Raw genomic sequence first — 22182 nt, 5'->3', positions numbered from 1 at the left:
AAAAAAGAAAGAGTAGGATGGACATGGAACAACAGTTCTTACTGCACACAGTGTGAATTGTGCTGTGGATGGAAATTGGGCAGCTGTTAGCACGTGTTCTTTGCATCCCTACTTATGAAACTGTAAACCAAGCACCTGCACAGCAACAAGGCGATTTAACTGCTCCAAACAGCTGCAACAGGAACGAGTGGCTAAGCCTGAAAAAGTGTCGGTGCTGCTTCACAACTTGGCCAATTTCCATGAGCCAAGTAACCCTCTCCTGTACTGTATTCCACAAAGTTACAAGGCACAAGGAAAGAAATACCACTATCAGGTTAACAACATTAAATTTAAACAATGGTGCAAACCTTGAACACTGTAATTGCCAGACAACACAGCTGTGCGACCGAGCTGGAGCTCAGGTGTCCCTCCCTCTGCCTTTTAAACACTGGGAGTCAGCCAGCGCTGGCCCTTCCCTCCATACAAGAATTCCAGCAGCAGAGCTTGGTGTCCTCACGTTCTGCATTCCAAAACAAATGAGCCTCTGAGCTATGAATTCAGCATCTACTGCTTCCCACCCACCCCCATTTCCATGTATTACACAGGTGCTCATTTCTAGTAACCAGGGCTGGCTGAGCTGAAGGACTAAACTACTGCTTTTAAAATAAGGTTTAATTCAGAAATTCTCAAAAATCCATCAGGCTTAAGTGGCCCCCTACTGGATTGCTTCCAAGGACTACAGCTTGCCTACTTTCCCTTCTTGAGTACTCAAGTAACAGAACAAGTATTTTGGTTTGCTTGCAAGGAATTGATTTATGAGAAGACATCTCTTCCTGCAACACAGCTGACAACTACACATCCATCCTAACATACAAACAGGTAAGTACAACAAAACCCAAGCTCTTCAAAACACTGCATCTTTTTCTTAACTGACATATACAGCTGACCTTTTGAAAGCAAAGAGGTACATTTGTTTTTAATTTTGGAGATGGAAGTCTCTAAATGCACATACCCGTATACTCGCTTGATCTTCTTCATTGCTGGGTTCATCATGCCAGGTCCAGCCAGGGAATCGGGAGCCCTCAGCAGTACCTGCATTTCGGTGCCTTGCCAGAGCGTCTCACCACAGCCACTGCTCAAGTCCCTTTTCAGCATGTTCAGCTGTCACTCAGTGACTCAGTGACACTGTGGTGAATTTTAAGTACATAAACAAGATGTTCACGATAATGGCATTTACACAACTTGGGACACATTTGCCTTCTACCTGGACTGCAACTTTTCATTGTCATTTGTCCTTCCCACCTGCCTGGCAGCATCTGAGATACATGAGCAAGAACTCCAAGCCAGTGTCATACAGCATGTTTCTGCCAGCTGAAACAAGTCTATAGACATATTTGATTCATGAAAAAGCATGAAGTTTAGCTGCAAGCAGAACTGCAGCCAGCTGCTCCAAGGTGAACTAGCAGGAAGTGTTTCCAAAAAAATGGATGGATAGAAGTTACAGATGTTTTAGTTACAATGACCACTGTTGAGCAAAATCTAAAATTATGACCTAAATGGTCACTGTAGAACCACCCTCACAGAGCTGCTTCTACATTCCACTTGTCAAATAATACAAAAAGAGAATTTAGATTTTACATCAATTGTAAGGTCAGGGTTATGAGCAGAAACCAACTGAGCACAAACACGCACTGCCTCACCAGAATAAATACCAGCCTTACACTTACTGGTGTAAACTGGGACCCAACCTGCCAGTCAAGAGTTCTGAAGCTTACAGTTCCGTACAGTCAAGGAAGAAAAACGTACTTTGGAATTAATGCCAGAAAGCTTTTGTTTTCCCTCAGACTTACAAGGAGACTATACATGTGACAGTGCATCACTGCTGGCTGCACAGAGTTGCTCTGGCTGATTGTATTTTAATGTTACTTAATGGATACTGTAAACCAGTGATGATCCTACACTTGCTTAAACTTCAGTAGAATCGACTTGACTGTTCGTAATGCAAGGGTTGCTGTTCTAAATCTCAACCTTTGAGTAGGTTCTTTACTAATAACTAAGAAAGAGTTTAAGGGTAGAATTCTCTACGATCAGCTAGCAAAACCATCTATATACCTGCATCTTGTTCACCCCATTTCTAGTTCTCAGCATCCCTTACTCATTTAGCAGGGCTACACTGGGCTTTTGGTATAATAGCTATTTTTCCAAGAGTAAACCCTCTGATGCAGGAGTTGAATTTAAGTAATTTTAAAATTGTGAGGATCAAAGCAGATCCCATCAGTATCTTTTGCATTTGAGAAAAATAAGTAACTTTTGAGCTAGTTCAAAGACAGCTAGACAGAATCTGCATTTTAAAAAAAATTTATTTAGACATCTGTTGCTCTTAAATTACAAAAGTTAAAAAGAGCGCGCAGTGCGCTGACACACTACTTATTACTTCTAAGCTTAAGACATAAAGGTGGCTTCTTCAAGATAAGACAACTCAGCATGATCCAAATTCAACTATCCATTTCTCGTATTTCTCAATGTCCGCAGCAGATACCGATTTAGAAACTTTCTTCAAAGCTATTTCAAAGTCTTCCATAGTTGTTGGCATGTGCATTTCATCTCGGGAAAGATTTCTTATTTCTTCTGGTGTCAACCCTTCAATACGCCTTCTCATAGCCATCAACGATGCATCTCTATTAAGGATGCAAAAAAAAAAAAAAAGTTACTCAATACAGAATGGCAAGTTCAGTTGATTGAAAGGCTCAACATACCATTCCAGTTAAGCTGTTACAATTCATTATTGTATCTTTTTGAATGCAAGCTTTTACAGGAAGATCTCCAAGTGCTTGTACAACCTACAATACCATGCCACCCATATTTTTCAAACATGGATTTATTCTCACTGGATCCCTGAACAACTACTATTCACAAGCTAGGTGAAAGAGGTGGACTGACTAGTTCCTCTAATGCCACTGCATGCCTGTGATGCAGCTGCCATTTACAGAATTTTTAATGGGAACAAGGCTAAGTAATGGTTCTGGTTCTCCTGCACGTAGGAGGAAAGGCTGGAACATTTCCTGGTCCAAACAGAAATCCCGCTTCAAAGACAGAGAGGTCAACAGCATCTACCTCCAACCTGTACATTCACCATTAACTCTTAAAAGTACAGAATCCGTTCAGCCTGTAGCTCTTCAAACTTCTGGCCTCAATAAGCATTAAGTGTCTTTACAAATGTGTCACAGTCATTCCAACATCGGCTCTCTGTGCTTTCTCAAATGCACTCTCAGTGCCTGGAGAAGCACCAAAGCTATATTCAAAAAATAGGAAGCCACCCACTGGAACCCACAGCAGGGCTCAGTTCTGTTCCAAAGGCCTTTCAACCTTCACAGCCCACTCAAAACAATGATTCAGTTTATACTCACATATAAAATGCATCTAAATTGCATATTAGATTTCCTGGAATGTCTTTTAAAAATCAAGTTTTACCTTCACTTTCCATGGTTATATGCTGCCTGTAAGGAACTGTGTTGTTACCTCTGACTGGTTTTCACTCTCGTTCAGCAACTTTGGATTTCACATCAAATTCTTTAAGATAGGAGAATAATTTGAGCAAACCAAAGTTCTTGGTTCACTTTTTCTTAAGTTTTGCTTGTGTCGCTAGCAAGCACTGTTACAGCCTACAAGTTTGAATTTTACCATGTTTATGTACTGTGAGCCTGAACCATACAAAGCATTTTTAAATCAGTCATGGTTTTTTGTCTCAATGTAAATGAAACAATCATATCTACAATCTGGTTTTCCTGACACCATTAACGAAGTGGAAATACACAGGCTAGTATAAGTACTTTCTTACTAATTTCAAATCATGCGCATCCAAACCACAGTTTGTCTGGATTTCTGGTTGCTGCTACCTCTGTCTTCAATAAGGAGACTGCCACAAATTAAAGACTCCGGTGTTTCTTTGTGGGTTTTGTTTATTTGATTGCTTGCTTTTGCATGGTTTTTTTTAATAGTATTTGTACGAATGGACCTTGATTAAAAAAATAAAACCCAACAGAGTGTGTGTGCATCTCTCTATAAGCAAGCAATTGAAAAACATTACAAGCATTCTGACTTTTAAAACAAGCGCACTGGTATCCAGTGTAAAATGAATGACAAGTAACAAACACTGAACAGACCAGTGGAGACAAACTGCAGCTGAAACTCACAAAGCAGCTGGCCAAATAAACTCTCTTTCATGTAACATGAACCTATTAGCACAAACTCCTTTCGCAGCACAACCAACATCAAGACAGAGCAAAAAACCACCACAAATTCATCTCACAGACCTACAGATGAAACAAATCTGCACAACACTGATTCAGAGCAACTAACATACCATTCTTTTCCCAGACACCGTGTAAGGTTTGTTCAGGAAACAGCACTGAGGCTCCAAACTCTTAGTTCAGCCTTAAGCGACCCCTTTAGTGGCAGTTTTGTGTACAGGCTACTCGTATTGATCCCTGCAGCACTGCACATTGTCCTGTCAGCTGTGCGGACAAATGTTTGCAAAGCTGTATTAGGAATCAAGGCAAGAAATGGATCTGTGTTTGAGAGAAGTACTGAGGAGGTGTTTTTAATCCAGAACAGTTCTCTTATCCTGTTCAAAGTACAGCCCCCACAACACTTGCATGGGCACAACTAGGAGCCCAAGCCTTGCGCTGCCACACTTCTGTGCTACCAAAGCCTGAAAGCACAGTTACACAGGTGCTTATTAGATGATGACCGCGTCTTAAGAAGCTTTGGTTCTTTGTCCCTTACTGCTGATTCCATAGTTTGCCACTGCTGCAACTACTATGCCAGTGCAAAGCTTCAGATGTAAACCAGATCACCAATATTAGTCTCTTAAAAGGTCAGTCCTTTCCTTTCCTTTTCAATTTTTTAAAGAAAAGATGAGGGGAAAGGTTAGCAGGTATTTTTAGTCAATTATTTCAGGAATCTAGATTACAAAACAGGCCCACAAATGACTATGCAAACAATACTGAGGAAAATGGGAGATGGAGAAGGTAGAAGAAAACTGAAGTTGGACTCACAGTAAAGCCAATGTGCTGAGTACGCAGCTCTTGTACTATCACACAATATGGTATACCTTCTCTGTGTTGTGAAGGAAGACCACTCCACATTTTTACTTTAGTTTTTCTGGCCTCTGCCACTATCGTCTCTTACACACAGCTGTTCTGCTTAGGTAGTATAACCTCAGTGGTACGACTGCAACTCTGCAAGTTCAAGTCTACCATCCTGTGGATATTCCTCACGCAAGGAATTTGGTGTATACGAAGGAACATGGAATTTTACCTAAACCACAGCTTGTTTAGATTGCTATGTTGCAACTGCTCTTCACCATTACTACAGGAAAATATCAAATGGAAATCTAGGCAAATATTAATGCAGCATTTCACCTTTTAGCCATACATAAAAGACAAATTACAGCCTGGTTTTATCCAACAACTTTAATCATGTAAATGAAGTTACTTTACAAACAGTTTTCTCAAGAGTTTTTAGCAGTAGTAACACAAATGATGCAAAGTTAACATACCTGCACACGTTGGTAATGTCTGCACCCGAATAACCCTCCATTTTCTCAGCTATATTTGCAAGGTCAACGTCATCAGCCAGTTCCAGTTCTCGCAGATTTATTCTCAGGAGTTCCTCTCTACCTTTTGCTAATCCAAGCATAAAAAAATTGAGTCTATACAATTTTCTTTCAGAAGATAAGTAACGAATTGAAGAAGGATAAGAGAGAAGAATGAGAAAAAAGACTATACTTGCTACAAGGGTAAATGTTCAATGTTTAGATTTAACATGGCCTTGAATTCATAAATGAAATAGTATACACGTATCTATTAGATTTTTCAACCAGGTGATCAGAACTAAAGGAATATTGATAAGTTTAGATTTTAGTCTTTTCAACCTCTCCTCTCCCCAAGTCTTCATACCTGATGGTAAAGGAATGTAAATTCTTTTTTCTAGTCTCCGTCTTAGGGCTTCATCGATATCCCAAGGAAAATTAGTAGCAGCAAGTACCATGACCATCTTGGAAGGATCATCATTTTCAGTAGCCCCTCCAACACCTGCATTGGAGAAAAGAGGGAGTAAAATATACATATGTTTTGTGACATTTCATGTATAGAGAGAATATCCACAATTCTGGAGTATTAAAGCAGCTGTTTACTACTGCACTTCAGTGAGTCCAAGTGCAGTCAGCTTTTCATCTATATGATAGCCTGCAAGCGAAAATGGAGACTTAACTTAATTCACATCAGGAAGTTCCCCTCTATCACAGCTGGAATGGATTTACAGCAGAGTTGTTTGTATTTCTGCCATTACAGTGTGTGAATTTTCACATCAATGTTCTGCAAGAGCGTGTGAGGAAAACCAAAATAACACCCCCAAACCATCACCACACCAAAAAAGATACTGCTCCCCCCCCAACAGTATTCACTAACAGCCACACAAAAGCAGCATTTCTTCACTTCTGAATTCAGGTCAAATGTTTCACATATGCAAGTGGCTTCTTACAAACTGCTGAATTTGAACGTTTAAATTTGGTGGACTGAATCACAGCTTCTCAGAAGCAACGAGAACACCTCCATCTCTAAAGTAATGTGAAACTGCTGCTATGTGAGGAAGTTAATTTCATTAAACCTGCTACTCTCTGCATTTACTTTTTTTGCTTACCATCATAGGATTGGGCTATGGAATAGTCGCTGTACCTAGTCTGCCTGAAAATTTGCATATAAAACACCATTTATGAATGCTCAAGTAGAAGGACCTCGAATAGTATTACTAATAAAATCAGCTTATGCACATACTAGAGTTACGAGAGCAGCATTACAGCTCTGCAGCTATTTAAAGACAAACATAAAAGGGTATCAACACCAGAGAAGCAGAAATAAATATATAAATCTTCTGACTCATGGAATTCTACCACAAATTACTCCATAGATAAGCACTTTTCAGGTGCTCCTCTCTGCTCACCAGAGCATAAAAAGGATGCCTCTATACGGCAACTTTGCAGTGTGTTACCTACTTTTAAACTTTGTTGTGAAATATTAACCAAATAGCTGTAATGAACTCAGTATTTTAAAAAGAAAACTCTCACAGCCACATCTATAAAAAATTGCCTTCATTTTTTATTTTTATCTTTAGGGAAAAAAAAAAAAAAAGAGAACCCGAAGAAGTTAAGTGTTACAATTGCCTTTGAAGTTTAAATTGGAGCAGGTGACATTCTTTTGAAACACTTTTTACTTGGAGAAGTGAGTAGATATGCTAGGTAAAGACTTGAGAGGAGCAATCAGTACTTTCTTCCTTTTGCAGTTTTGAAATACTGTGTTTTCCACTGAGTCTTCATTATTCTGAGTAAGTAATATAAGATCATTGCTCATGTGCTAGAAGATTGTTAAATAATTGGTATCTTTTTTTCCTTCCACACTGACAGTTGGAATAGTAGTGCACTTCTATCTTTTTACCCTATTGTATGTAAGGCTTTCAAAGGAATTGCTTCTGAAGAATGAGGTTTTGATTTACTTTTCCCCCCCCCCCCCCCCCCTCAAATTTCCTCCAGTCCAGCACTTCCCAGCGATCAAGTTATTTACCATCCATTTGAACTAGCAGTTCTGCCTTCACACGTCGGCTAGCTTCATGCTCCTCTGAAGTTCCCCTGCGACTACAGATAGAGTCAATCTCATCAATAAATATAGTTGTCGGGGCATAAAATCGAGCCTAAAGAAAGCAAAAGATAAAACAGAAACTGAAATGGCAGCCTACTTACATTTAACAAATAGCATATTCAGAACTGACTAATGACACGTTTAACCCCAGAGTGAATCAGCTCTTAAGTATCAAACTATCCAGTCTTCCATTCCTATAACCACAACTATAAACCAGCTGTGCATTCATTAATAGCATTTGAGCAGAACAGTTTTTGGGAAAGTGCTATAGTTGTTAGGGCTATAAACAAATGTTTAATAAGCTAAAGGCAGTTTTACACATTAGGAATAATATTTATAACTGTGAGAGTCATCACAGAATGCTTGAATAAGAACTCAGTTAAAGCTAGGACGAACATTAAACTAGGACACCATGATATGGAACCTGTCCAAGAACAGGTCAACTGCAAAATAACCTTCCTTAACCTTTCTGAAAACAAGGGGTCAAAGACAATGATCGGCAATAATAAAAGCTATTCCCCTACAGCAGCTGAGATGCTGTCCATTGTGTATATGCATTTTTGATTGATCATATCAAGCGAGTTGATATCATGCCTATCAACCTATGTTGTAAAAGATCTTTTCTTTTCATACTCCTCTGACCACTGCAATTGCAACTCTGCTGCCCCCTTCCGTACCGGGCACCCCAGCGCACGCTGCAGGCAAACCCGGTAACACGTGAGAAGAGACGACCTATTCTCAGCCAATTTCAAGTGTTACGTGCTCTGAAGCCAGCCACAGTTTGGAAGTCCACTTCTTTTAAGCACAAACAAGAAACCACCCACAACAACAACAAAACACACACAGCCGAAGTCGGGTTCTCACCCAGAAAGCAATTACATTTCATCTCCAGTTTTACATTCAAGTATGTTCTACAAAACTCATCAGCTTATAGCGAGCTACCTCTAATGTAACTAGCTAACATGAAAATAAAGATGACCTCATTTTTCAGTTTTTATAAAGCTGTTTAGAATAATCTCTTCAATGTACGTGGCCAAATCAGAGGTCCTAAAGTGTTTGAAACTTGGAGAGCTGTTTATGTATGCTGAGAGTTCTACACCTTGGCAAGGTTTCGCTATTCCAGAAGTAATTTCTACTTCATTATCTCACTATTTATGTTCAGAAACTTTAATCACCATTTCAAACAGCAGACGAACAAGTTTCTCAGATTCTCCTCTGTATTTTGAGGTAAGTGTGGAAGAAGAAACATTGAAAAAAGTAGTCTTGCATTCAGTGGCGACAGCTTTTGCCAGGAGGGTCTTTCCAGTACCAGGAGGACCAACCATCAGCACACCCTATTAAAATGAAAAAAAACCACTTTTAGGAAAAGAATCATAACACTGGCAATTTGAGTTTGTTTAATAGTGTAATATCAAAATACCAGATGTAAACTTTCCCTTGAAAAGTTATTCAAAGGTAAGTAATTAATTACTATTGCTTACTTACAACATATAGCTGAAGACAGTGTATTTATCTGGCTGACATTTTTATTTTGTTAGTACTATTGACCACAAATTTTGTTACTCAAAAGTAGAAAGAATTTATATAAACTGTAAAACACCTGAAATGTCTTGTTCCGCCAAGATCCAATCTCAGAATCCTACTTATGATCACAGGATCAGATTTTTTCATACCTTCCATGGTCTTCTAATTCCCTTAAAAAACTCTGGCATCCACATCGGTAAAACTACAGCTTCCTTAAGCAGCTTTTTGGCTTCTACTAAATCAGCAATGTCATCCCTGACAAGAAAGAGAAAGATTCAGACAGGCTGCAAAAGAATCAGTCCACAGCTCAAAACAATATGCAATTAAAACTTATTGTAATGTAACAGCTCTTCCATAATTCAGGAAAATGAGCTGGATTTATTTACATTCTACTAGCAAAAGCCTACAACAACTACAGCTGACGTGGCTAGTAGACTCCAGCTGGATGCAAAAGCAAAGAGACACATTAACTATTTCACTAGAGCATTGTTGCTTTATTCACAGAAAGAATAAGCAGTGTAAGGCAAGCTGGTTAAACTTATGCTAGTTACAGATGCTGCTGCCCTCATTTGCAGAGAGGCTGGCTGTTTTCATTGTTACGAGAACAGTTTACTGCAGAGTAGTAAATGTAGCTGAATCAAAAAGAATTTTTAGAATTCTTTTCCAGAGCTACAGATGTATTAACTCTTAAGATACCTTATAGGCTGGTCTCAGGGCATTCCACTTACCAGAATGTGCCCAACCAGTATTTTGGTTTCAAAACATAGCTAGATGGAGAATTAGTTTCAAATCTGAAGGTGCAATTTAAGATTCAATATAAAAACTGAAACATATTTACATATTAAACTGAAATACATGACAGTTGCACGCATGCAAAATTGTTTCTGGGATTGTTCAGGGTTTTTTTAAAGCCTACTTCATTTGCCAGAAGATTTTTTTCTCATTTAATCCTCAGAAAACCACCTAAGCTTGGAAACATTTGGAACACAAAACAAGCTTTGTATAAGGTTTAATATTTAACACATTTGTGTAAAGGTACTGGCACATGGTTATATTTTATACTGCGGTCACATCACATCCAGCAAGATTTCAAAGGTCTCCTATATTGACATACTCCTATATTGACATAACTTCTTTGTTAATTGGTATTCTACCTTGGTATGCCCCTGGGAAGCAAGGCAGGTTTTTAAATGAAGAGGCACTGGCAGACACTAGACTCTTATACATTGCAAAAAATTATCTTAAAAATTTATTTCAGGACTCTTCGAAAAGTTTGAGAAGCTTCGTGTGGTCAGGTTGGACAGGGGGTTGGACTAGCTGATCTTTAAAGGTCCCTTCCAATCCAAACTATTCTGTGAATCTATGGGTGGAAAAAAAAGTTGTAAAAATATTCAGCTACACAAGTTTAGTTGCCTATTTAATGAGTAAAGAAAATGCGTAGGTAACTTTTTATATGTAAGCATATGCTAAAATACTTCATTCTTGTCATATTGTATAAGAGGAAAAAGAAACAACTCAGAAAAACTGTCAGCAATATCCAAACTTACCATCGAATGTTGGGATTCTGAGAAATGATATCTCTTTCCAAAGCTTCCACTAAATCTTTATCATATCCAGCACTATCAAATTTCTTTGGTTCAGACTCTGCAATCTCAGATGTGGATTTGTTCTACATATAAAGGATATAACAATGTAAATACCTAACCGTGGCTATGCTACTAATGGATTTTTATAACAAGTCCACAATAGCATCTTATTTCTAGAAGGCAGCAACATAAACCAGCATGAAAATCAGGGAGCATCCACATGACTGCTGCACTGCAGGATCTATGTGGTTCACCCAGACTTTCTCTACTGCCCTGGTCCTATTTCCTTCTCACCAAAGCCAGCATATTAAACTGAGGCAGTTTCTTTGCTTTAGTACGTAACTAAACCAGCACACGCCTATCACACTATACCAGTGTTTGCCTCTTCTCCTGGAGAAATCGAAAACTATCTGAGGCAGCAGCTGGGTAGGGGGAATTATACGTGAGACTGGATCAGAAAGTGTCACACTGAGCTAGAGTATCTCAAACCCTGTGAGTGTCATCAACATGTCATATATATGGGGGACACACGTAAAAAATAATTAAGCAGGACTTCCACATGTAGGATGACCAAAGATGATCTGCAGGAAGACCACAGAGGTAAAAGAGCTAATTAACTGATACTGAAGCATGGACAAGAACAGCAGAGAAGCAGCTCTGCAGTAGAGCTGAAGCAAAGAAGCTACACAGTTCAAAGGGCTCAAACAGCAGAGACCATGCAACTGAAAGGAAATAAAATGCACTAGACATACCCCATTTTTTTTTATACACTTAACAGCAAGCACTGGTGATGACTGAACAACTGTAAAAAAGAAAAAAAGACCTATCCTGTCTCTGTGTGTGTATATTCTTAGTGAGAGAGGATTATCAAAGACAGTGTAATACAGCTCCTAACAGAAGTAGCAGCTTACATAGCTTAACAGTTCCACCCTTGTAGTTTATACTGTTTCCACAGGCCATGACACCTTGCCACAACATGAAGTTGCTGAAGCTAACAAACTGTTACATGGACATTTGATTTATTCAGAGTCTGGAAAACTATGAATTTAGTGTCTTCAGTATGATCTTTTACTCTGGTCATCAGCTAAATTTATGGATACCAGAGCACAAGTGAAAATTAAAGCACACTGATTGCAAAGAAGAGATCATAGATCATTCTCTCTCATGAAGTACATTGGGTTTTTGTATTAAACTGTAAAGAGCCTGGAGCTAATACCAGATCTCAAAAAAAACAAAAAACAAAAAAAACCCCAAACAAACCAAAAAGACAGGTCTCCTAAATAAATCTTGAAGTGCTTTGGAACACTTGATTCAACCTCTGTCCAGAATATACAAAAGCAATTAAAGAACCCACAATGACATCCCATCTTGAATGAGCTCCATCAGGCTCAGTTTCAGTAATTCAGTGGTATAATTTTAAAAAACTATCTTCAGGTTGCAGTAAACAAGCCCACATTTACCAGATCACTTCCTCCAAATGCGAATTTGTTGGGTTTTTTTATTAATCCATAACCATGACTGTCCATAAAACAAAGATACCTTACAAGGTGAGATTCAAATCAGCATGCTGACTTGAACACAAGAAACATTTTATAGTCATCCAATTCTATAGTACACTCAATACTAAGAAAGCAAGACTGAGTTCACGAAGTTATTTGCAAGCTTACCTTTTCCTCTCTTCCTTTATTTTGCTGATCCTTTTTTTCCCGGCTGCGGACCGCCTTCCCTTTATCATTGGGATTTCGAGAGGATGGACGGTGAGGGCCTCTGACAGCTGCACTTACACGATTATTGTGACCTCTGCAATCACTGCACTGAGCAGATTGACGTTTTCTGGGTCCTGGCGAAGGTCTAATTAGTTGTAACATATGCAAAAAGCCTCAGTGTAAAGTCACTGGTGAGCACTACATAACCAAATCAAGTGGTTACAAACTGAAAAGCCATTTTGCTCATGATAAAAATCTGTATGTCAGAAACAAGACAGACATTTTTAGATAGTCACTAAAAAAAGTTTCTTTTTGCCACAAGCTCAGGGCTCATTTGCTTAAAACAAACTCCATGCTTTGTATATTTCATAAATAAAAGTAATTCTAGTATTACAGAGCTTAGCAAAAAGTAAACAAAACAAAAAAATTCCCAATATATTTTCTCCTTATCACAACAGTCCTCACCCTCCTACCCAAAGAAACTTAAAGGTTTCTGGGGAAGGACAGTTTTATCTTCACTTCCTCTTAATTTCGCTTCTTGGGAAAGAAAATGTGTATGTGAGCCCTCCAGCTGTTTGAAACTAGAGTACTTTTAGAAACACATATGAATAAACCAGTATCATGATTAGCACTATGGATTTCTTTTTTAAAATTCAGTTTCTTCCCCATATAAATCCATTACTCTCACAGGTAGACTTTTTCCATGGGCCTGCATAAAATTCCAGCATCAATAAGCTATCAGTCAAGTTTATGTTCAGGGATATTTCTAAAGAACAGAAAACAGAAGACTCCGATTTGGAGAGAATTTACTTGAATGAGGAGATGTGTTTTGACATATCATTCAAGATATATCAGAATCCAGTACCTGCCCATAACTTCTCTTTAATTTATCCACAGCAGCAAGTTTGTCAGAACATATCTCTTCAGGGTGAAATGTATATTAGGCAACATGAATATGCTAATGATAAGATCATATGGTGAACGTATTTTCACTCTCCAAATGGAGCACCTACCAACCTATACTTTTATTTATGAACAGCTAGCCACCTCTGAATTCCACTCCAGAGCTCAAGATAAAGCAATAATGCGATTACACATCTAATTTCCACCTAAATTTGTGAGCTCTGCTATCTCTGTATAGGAATTTACTGTGGTTACTCCAACACAACATGGCCCAAGTTTTCACTGTGGCTTCTTCTTGCTACCATAACTCAACACTTTACCAGCTGGTAAGATAAATAGAAAAAAACCAGTTCTCTGAAGTACTTCCTTTCTTAGAAAGATGACTTTGTGTATCTCTTCACTAGAAAGCTTCAAAACATTAGGAAAGTTCTACCTCCCAGACTATTCTTCCAAAAGGTTTGAATGAAATTGGCTAGCAGTGTTCCAAAGTTATTACATGAGATTAAACAGAAACAGTGTGATCACATAAGACCCATTTCCTTCAGAAGGCAGGCTTAAAATAAATACATTTTTTAAAAAAAAGTAAAAATGTAGCCGCAAAGACTGAACTTGTCTGTGCTGTAAGTTCAAAGCCTCAAAGAACAGTCTGACAGCACAGCTATGCTGATCTAATAGTCACTTTCTGTCAAAATGCACATTTCCACGTCTGCTTTGCATGCACTACTGTTCCCTCCTTCATGCACCACTGGCATGTGTTAAAACCTTTCCATTAACCAGTTCAAGGAGCTAAGCTCAGGAAAACAAGAAAAACATCAAAAGCCAAAAAAACCAGAGGCCAAACAAAAGAAATACTAGCCCCACAAAAGTGTCTTTTTTGCCGGTTTAGCATCCCAAACCAGCTAATTAACACCGACAAAGACAAAAATGAAAAAAAAGTAAGACAACTGTGGCGGGGAGGACTATCCTTTCAGCAGCAGCTACACTGCAAGGCCTTGGTTTCACAGACACTAACCCAGCATAATTCAAAATGACATCTAAAATAAGGAGGCTGGCCTGCGGCTGCTTGTTCCCAACCCTTCCCTCGAGTTTATGCTAGCCTAACTGACCAGTTCACCAAGATGATCAGGGAACCACCTGCTACAGAAAGGAAACTGAGCTTGAACACTTCTAGATTTTACTGTTACCCTGCTAATATATCTTCATTCTTTTTCTATCAGCTACATGCAGAATCATTTTAAAATTGATGAGATCAATTCAGGAATAGAGATGAGCTTCCACAGAATAACTAGCTCATCTTAAGTCAGGGAAAAGAAAAGAAAAAAAAAAGAAAAAAAGGAAAAAAAGTAGCTTTACATTAGTCAAGCCTACATTAAGATTAAAGCCCCAGAATGTTCTGAAGTAGGTTGCCTCAAAATGGCATCTCCTTCACTACAAATGGAGGCAAGCTGCTGGTGTTATGTGTTACACATCTCACTTCTAGAACAAAAATTACACAATAACAGGCCGAAGTCAAAGCACACTTTGCCCTGATAAACGTTCATTTTAAGTCTTCAGGTTCCCTCTTACCTACGCTCAGCAGGTACTGGCAAAGACCAGACTTCTGCATCATGAGCTGGTAATTCCTGTTGTGAAGCTTTCAACGGAGTGCTGTCTAGTTTAAAACTCTCTAGAGTTTTCATTATGTCTTTCACATGCTTAGCTTCCACACTTATCTCCTGCCAAACCTGATTAAAAAAAATAAAGTAGATTAAGCACATTGCAAGCAAGTTTGTAATAGTCCTCTGTTCAAGCCCATGTAATGCCCAAATGGATTCCACAAGGTCTCACAAGCTACCCGACTCTACTTCAATAGACAAGAATAATGCACGTCAGATATTAAGAAGGTTTTTCTGCCTTCCTCATCACACTTAGAGAATAAACAAATAGATTTTGGATTTAACACCAAAGAGGATTTGACAAATTTTGCATATTAAACAAGTATGACAGAAAAGAGTGCAACCTAAGAGACTGAACGTCAATAAAAAAAAAGATGGTTTGTGTTAAGGATAAATTAACATGGTAGCCACAACACTGTTTCTATTAAGGATCTACATCACACTCCGAAAACAATGAGAGGGAAATAAGATTATTCAAAATGATACCAGCCTAAAAACCCTTCAGCATAACAGGGGCACTTATCAGCAAGAAGCTGACCAGCCAGAGAGTGGACTGGCTCCCCAGAGCTGTGTTCCACTGCCTGTTCTGTCATTGTCAGAGCAAAAAATCAGAAAGACTTAAATAAGTCTATATAATAACAAGCCTATATATAACAGGACGACAGTTTATCAGGGAATGGTGTAAGTATTTTTATACTTTTGTTTACCATAAGATAAGACAATTTTTGCTACTTTGATGTTTTTCCCTCAGAATGTCCCAGAAAAGTACTATTTACCTGTTGCCATTTCTGTTGCAGATACGTATCTCTGACAGAGTAGAGATATTTATTCATTTGGTCAAGAACTCCCTGATAGTAGACCATCGCAGAGTCATAATTTCCAAGTAAGGCATATTCACGGGCCAGCTTTACATTCTCACTGATCATAACAAGGCTCATGTTCAACATGAAGCTGAAAAAAAAAAAAAATATTAAGGAAAAAAATAATCCCAGGACCAGAACAAATTTTTCCAACTATTTTCATATGCTTATTACCTCATTTGGCATATCAAAATACAGAAGGTGGAAATATACTGGTTAGAAAAAGATCCTAGAATAAATATCATCTATATAAAAAGATAATTTTTCCCTATTACTATAAATCAAACTCTTCATGGTGAAGTTTTTACTGATAAACGTATTACTTCATAGAATTGTTTCATACAATGAAGATTCTGTTGAAAGGCATATATGAGATATGCAGATTTAAATGCACTGTTGCAAGGCCCAGTACTCTCCTTCCCTATTTATTCTATTGTGAGATAAATTGGTATTTTACTGTTGGTACCACAACATCGTCCATATTATAATGGCCTGTGGCTTAATAAACCCCAACAAACAATAAACCAAAGCCCTTCTTCCAGATGAAGTTTTATTCATTTTTTTTTGCCTTAACATTCCATGCATAAGTTTAAGGGCCTGATTTTGCATCATGGAGAACATTATTTTTCCATTTGTTTGATTTTACAATTCTTCAGTTTTATTTAATGTTTCTTTGAAACAAATATCCATCTTCCATGCCCAGCTTGCACCTTCCTATCACCTTCATTTTTACACTTAAAAAGAAACTCTTCATGAATGTTGGGGTTGCTAAGTTATCACTGAAAGGTAAGGAAAGTCTGCAATTAAACATGTAGTGTGTAGCTACCCACTTGATTTAACATCTTGTTCAAACCACGCTACTTTTCCCCACCAGTGGGTAGAGTTTTTTTGAGCAAACATCATGGACTATGACCACTTCTACTTTGTAGCATTAGCAGAATCTGCACTTTTAGTTTAGAATAGCACAGAATTATTATTTATACAAATACAGTAATAAGTGGAAGCAGTACTTATTCTTCACAGTCACTACGGTCCATAGAGCAGTCATCCTATGTGCTTATCCATTACTTACACATCCCATCCCCCCTTTTTTCTAAAACAGCTGCACTGTGTCCACTTTTCCTGCCTCTTGCAAACCACGAATACCCCCAGTTTCCTCCTAATTTCCTAGAGCCAAGCACAGAAAAAATTAAAATAGCTACATAAGCATGCCTGCAAGAGAATTGTCTCGCTCTCATTTGGTACCTGCACCCAGTACCAGAAAGAAGCAATTGCAGACATGCAATTACAGCTAAGCCCTGGGATGAAGCATACTTGATACAGATCAACTATTTAAAGAATGTAAGAGGTACTAAACTCACCGACGCAATACAGATTTAAGACTGAACACATTTCAAGACCAGGTCAGGGTCAAGTTTGGATGCATTATCAGAGGTTTCAGCAGGCACACTTTGCACACACCAGACAACCTATTGCTAAAATACTAGTTCCCCATTGTACACATTTTAAGACTTCCACTCCCGTTTCTGCCCCCTTCCCAAGTAGCTTTATGCACGGACGCACAGCTGATCCACTCCTGAGCCAACACCTTCTTGCTTCCTTCCCCAGCTTCCCTTGAAGCAGATAACTGCTGTGAAAAGTTTCAGTCCAAACAGCAAAAACTCTGGCAGCAGCAGAACCGAAGACAGGGCTGTGACAGCCCACACCCATCCAAACCGAAGGGACCCGTGGGGCTGAGTCTGGAAACCTGCCATCATAAGAAGCCACACCATCTAATCTCACTCTGGCCAGAAACTTGCTGAGCTGGCCATCACGGCTACAAGCTGATATAGTTAATGTCACTAGCAACTACAAAGACTACTATATTCCAGGCTAATTAGGCTTCGGAGACACAGTTTGACCTGGGAGTTTTGTTGGTTTTTACCTCAGGAGAAAGAGCCTGAAGATGTTTGGCAACTGCTGTATGGATCATCACACAGATATTAGTGAAGTTTTTCCTGCTGTATTTAGGAGCAAGCTTTTCCACTCCTGCTCATCCTACCAGATACACCTGTTTGCCTGTCCTGAGAATTCAAACCGATGACTAACACTACTGAAATCACAAGTTGAGCAAGATGCTAATAAACATTTTTAAAATCAAGTAATAGCAAGTTACTAAAGCCAAACTAGACTTTCAAACACAGAAGTCAGATAACTTTTTTTACACTGAATGCTGTAGAGCAATCCAAGCAGAACAGCAGTTCTGTTTAAATAACCGGGGAGGGGGCAAACTTGTAACGGTAGCTTTCATCTGGAAATGTGAAAATAGTAAGAATTAAAAAAATCCCAAAAGGCTAAGTCGGGAAAATATGAAAGCTTGGGACCAAAATGACAGTACTGCACATCACAAAAGTAAATGTGATTTTCAAGCGACAGAAGACAGCGGAAGGAAGGGCAGAAAGGAGGAACAGCCACATGACAATAATGACCTAGTATTTCATACGGGGACAGGGGTAGAAAAAAAAAAAAGGTGTTCACTTAAGCCTATAATGCCTCCAATACAACCGAATGTAGTCATTCCAATGAAACCCCAGGAAACTACCCGTTTCATCAGTTGTACTGAAAATGCAAGAGAATTTAGTTTAAACTAGAAACCCAATTTAATTTGTTGCTTCACGTTGAGTCATAAGAGCAGAAGAGCTTGAAGTGGCTTCCAAATACAAGGCTCTAGTGTACATGTGGGGCAGAAAAAGCTGCTGACTCTGCTTACGTTTGGACATGCCATTGCTGCTGCCACTAGAATACAGGCAGTGTCAGGGCTGATACACTAATGTGGGTCTGCAGGCTTACTGCACCTGTAACTAAACATGCTGCTGCGGTCCCAAGATAGGGGGAAAAATAGAGTTTGAGTACAGATCTGAAACCAGATTAAACTTTGCAGCAGAAAGTCACAGCAGACTGTGGCAGCTCAGAGTAGGGTGTAAGACACATGGGAGAGGTGTGACTATGCACAAACCCTAAGTCAAACCACACCTGAAGGAATTAAAAGAAACCCACAAAACTAATCCTGCACCACTTAAAATAAGTTTCAAAGTATTTACAAATACCTAAGTACTATCACGTAACAGGATGTCAAAGCAGCAAGGCTGCACTTATCAGCTATGACCTTTCCATGAATCATGCCCAATGAAGTTATCTATGTTCCAACAGCAACTGAAATAATAATGAGCTTGTAAAGTTTACAGCAAACAAGATATAAGGAAAATAATCTAAGCACTTTGTCTTGCAAGTTTAATTCTACACTGTGTATAAACACACATGCTTCACAGTAAGAATACTCACTTTCCACGCTAGCTGTGAGTATATATGGTTTATCAAAATTAACACAATAGAAACTCATTGAATTAATGCACCTCTGGTAACAGAATACACTTTATCATTTGCTCCAAGCACCTCAAATACTTATGAAGTTGGAACAGCCCAGAGCAGCAGGGGTTGAGACGTAACAAAAGTTCAAGGTACCTAGAAGTTTTGAGAGTGAGGTTTTGGAACTTAATTTTATATTTAATTTTAAAGATAACAACCTGACTGTCGTCAAGAAAACATCAGGGATACATCATGTTTTCCATAATGACTTTAAGGAATTATTGTAAGGAACAACTCTAAGTAATTTCTGCTTGCATTCATACATTAGAATTTGGGAAGCTGTAACTGAATGCAGTATCAATCCCATTTCACAAAGAAATTCCCCATAACTTTTAAAAAATAAAAGATTGATATGGAGATGTTGGGTGGGAAGATTAAAGTTGGGATCTATCAGTTACAACAGGGGACCCACCAGCCACTCTGCTGACTGAGAGAACAGCACAAGCCATACAAGGGAAATCCTTCCAAAGAGTCCTGTACAACCTTAACATCTGGGCTAAGCCAGAGCCTGAATTCTGGCAGAGTGTACATGTTTCCATTATTTCAGCCTGCTATACAGGCTCTGGCATCAAAGCAACCATGTAAAATTCAGAAAGTTCTCTTTGCAAGCCAGAAGAGAAAAAATCCAAAGTAACAGCTTTCAGGAATCAATTTTTACGGTTGACATGGCCTGCATCACCTCTGAGCTCCCTTCCAACTCAATACTCTTCACAACACCTACTCCCAGCAACATTCGGTATCAACAAGCGATTGTGTTAATTACTTGGGAAACAGGAGAGTTGCCAGACTTATTGGATACTAAACAAACTGGTTCTCCTCCACTTACCGTATTTAGCAGTAACGGGAGCAAAAGAAAAATAGCCAGCAACCAACAACATAAGCATACCTTGCTATTTATGAAAAAAAAAAAAAAATTAAGAAAAATATAAAAATCATTAGAGAGAGATACACGTTGGCAGATCATTTTATGTTTTCAATGCTAAGCCTTTCAAAAGACTTTTTTAAAAAAGTCACATTACTTACTCCCCGTTTCCACAGGGGATGGCACTCTTTCAAAATGACAGATGATCGATGTTAAACCAACACGTTTCTCAGCACATGCAGGCGCGCCTGCCGCAGACGGGAGACCTACAACTGGTGCCTACTGCTTCTCTGTGGAGCAGAAAACCGCCGTAACTGCCAAAAGCTTACTCCACTGAGGAAAAAACCTCAGCAGGTGGCGGGTGAAGGGCCGAGCAGAAGCGCAGCGGGGTGTCCGCACGGGCGCCCCGGTGCCTCAGGCGCAGCCCCGCACGGCTGGCCGGGGGACCCTCACACCGGGCGGCCCCCGCGTCGCGATGCCCCCGGGGGCGCCACACGCGCGAGCCCCAGGAGTGACACCAGGCCGCCGAGCTCGGTGTAATGGGCACGGTGGCACCACGGCAGCCACCCACTCTCCAGAGCGGTGCGCGGGCCCCGGGCCGGAGGAACCGACGCCTCCCCCCGCCGGGTCCCCGGCGCCGCGCGGGGCTGCCCCTCGCCTCAGGCCGAGCAGGGGCAGCCGGTGGCCGCCGCCGGGAGGGCTGGGGGGCACCGAGGCGGGGCGGGCAGCCCGGGGAGGGGGGGGGGGAAGGGGCAGGTACCGCGGGTCTCCCCCAGCCACTTACTCCTCTCCAGAGCGCAGCCCCACCGCAGCAGCAGCTCCCCGCAACCACGACCCCTCCGCTCCTTCCTCCTGCGGCGGCGCTGACCCCTCCCCCGGCCCTGCCCGCCTCCTCCCGCCGCCGCCGGCAGTTTGAAGGTAAATCCGCTGCGTCACTTCCAGCGCGGCGGGGAGGCGGCGTCTGTGGTGGGGCCGAGGGCTGCCCGGCCGAGCTGGCAGCACGTTGGTGGCTGTTTTGGCGTCGTTACTGACAGCGACGACCGTTTTTTTTTTTTTTTTTTTTAGGAAAAAAAAAAAAAAAAGGAAAATTAAAAAAAGGAGGTGGGGAAGTAAAAACGCGGGAAACAAAGAAGTGGTGGAAAAAAAAAGACTTAAGTTGCATTGGCCGGGAATCGAACCCGGGCCTCCCGCGTGGCAGGCGAGAATTCTACCACTGAACCACCAATGCTCCGTCGATGACTACTCCCCGCCTCCGTCTCTCGAACGTGACGAGAGCGGGCGGCGCTGGAGAACAAACGCATTTGTTTAGATGGGGGAATTAAACTTTCCTCCCAGAGGTAGAGAAGCATCAAAGGATCACGACAGTGGAAAGACACCTTGGCCATCTTAGGAATTACAGTTACATTGAAAATGTTGCTGTGAAACAGCGTTTTACACTGTATTTAACATAGGACTGCAGCGAGAGCTGATAGGTGTTGCAATAGGTGCAGCACAAGAGACCCAAGAGTACAGACAGGCCTGAAAAACAGCAAGTTTGTACCTCCGAGGGGGATGGATGCAGCACGGTGAGGAATGGGGTGCTACCAGCGCAGCCTGAGCCCGCCCTGACAGAGGGGGGGGCTTAGCAGAAGTACAGTCAGTCAGGGGAAAGGGGCTTCATACCGCTAGTTACTTCCCATAATTCACAAAGATGAATTTTGCCTTGTAAATGGCATGTATCCATTTTTATCCACATATTCATTGCTTTGTGACCATCTCCAGCTCTTCAAACTGTGATAAAGGGTGTTTTTATGGGAAAGAAGACACATCACGTACTACAGGGCTAAGGAAATCTAGACACCGAGCTCAGCAAGCCGCAGGAACCTGTCCCCCAGTGTGATGTCCCTTAACTTATCCCCCATATAAATAGACTCAGCTGCTTAGCAACAAATAGGCTCTAAAGGTTGGGCACAATGCAGCTGGTTAATGATGGTCCATGAGGGTGACCTCAGAAAACCTGCAGCCTATT

At 40.3% G+C, this 22182-nt stretch overlaps 1 protein-coding gene and 1 non-coding gene across 8 annotated transcripts; both read right to left on the bottom strand.

The window, feature by feature from the left end:
- Nucleotides 1-2321: 2321 nt before the first annotated feature.
- KATNA1 (katanin catalytic subunit A1) lies at nucleotides 2322-21089 on the bottom strand. 7 transcript variants are annotated; one of them, XM_055809441.1, is made up of 12 exons: nucleotides 20959-21041; nucleotides 20139-20202; nucleotides 15824-15998; nucleotides 14959-15116; nucleotides 12451-12634; nucleotides 10745-10866; nucleotides 9347-9452; nucleotides 8849-9007; nucleotides 7599-7725; nucleotides 5940-6074; nucleotides 5540-5666; nucleotides 2322-2657 (listed from the first exon to the last, which is right to left on the bottom strand). In XM_055809441.1, exons 3-12 carry the CDS (start codon nucleotides 15992-15994, stop codon nucleotides 2459-2461), a joined length of 1488 nt encoding a protein of 495 aa, XP_055665416.1. In that variant the 5' UTR covers nucleotides 15995-15998; nucleotides 20139-20202; nucleotides 20959-21041; the 3' UTR covers nucleotides 2322-2458. The 7 variants fall into 7 exon arrangements, 6 of the variants coding, with proteins under 6 accessions (XP_055665416.1, XP_013160429.1, XP_055665415.1 ...); XM_013304975.3 differs by lacking the exon at nucleotides 20959-21041 and adding an exon at nucleotides 20336-20632; XR_008747986.1 differs by lacking the exon at nucleotides 20139-20202 and adding an exon at nucleotides 4343-4493 and having other exon boundaries at nucleotides 2521-2657; nucleotides 20959-21089.
- Nucleotides 21090-21331: 242 nt separating this feature from the next.
- On the bottom strand, nucleotides 21332-21402 carry TRNAG-GCC (transfer RNA glycine (anticodon GCC)). Its single transcript has one exon. It is a non-coding gene; the product is annotated as a tRNA-Gly (tRNA).
- Nucleotides 21403-22182: the final 780 nt, after the last annotated feature.

Source organism: Falco peregrinus, chromosome 7, assembly GCF_023634155.1.
Source record: "Falco peregrinus isolate bFalPer1 chromosome 7, bFalPer1.pri, whole genome shotgun sequence".
Taxonomy (NCBI): domain Eukaryota; kingdom Metazoa; phylum Chordata; class Aves; order Falconiformes; family Falconidae; genus Falco; species Falco peregrinus.
Note: the sequence above shows the minus strand (reverse complement) of the source record. Positions and strands in the feature narration are given on the sequence as shown.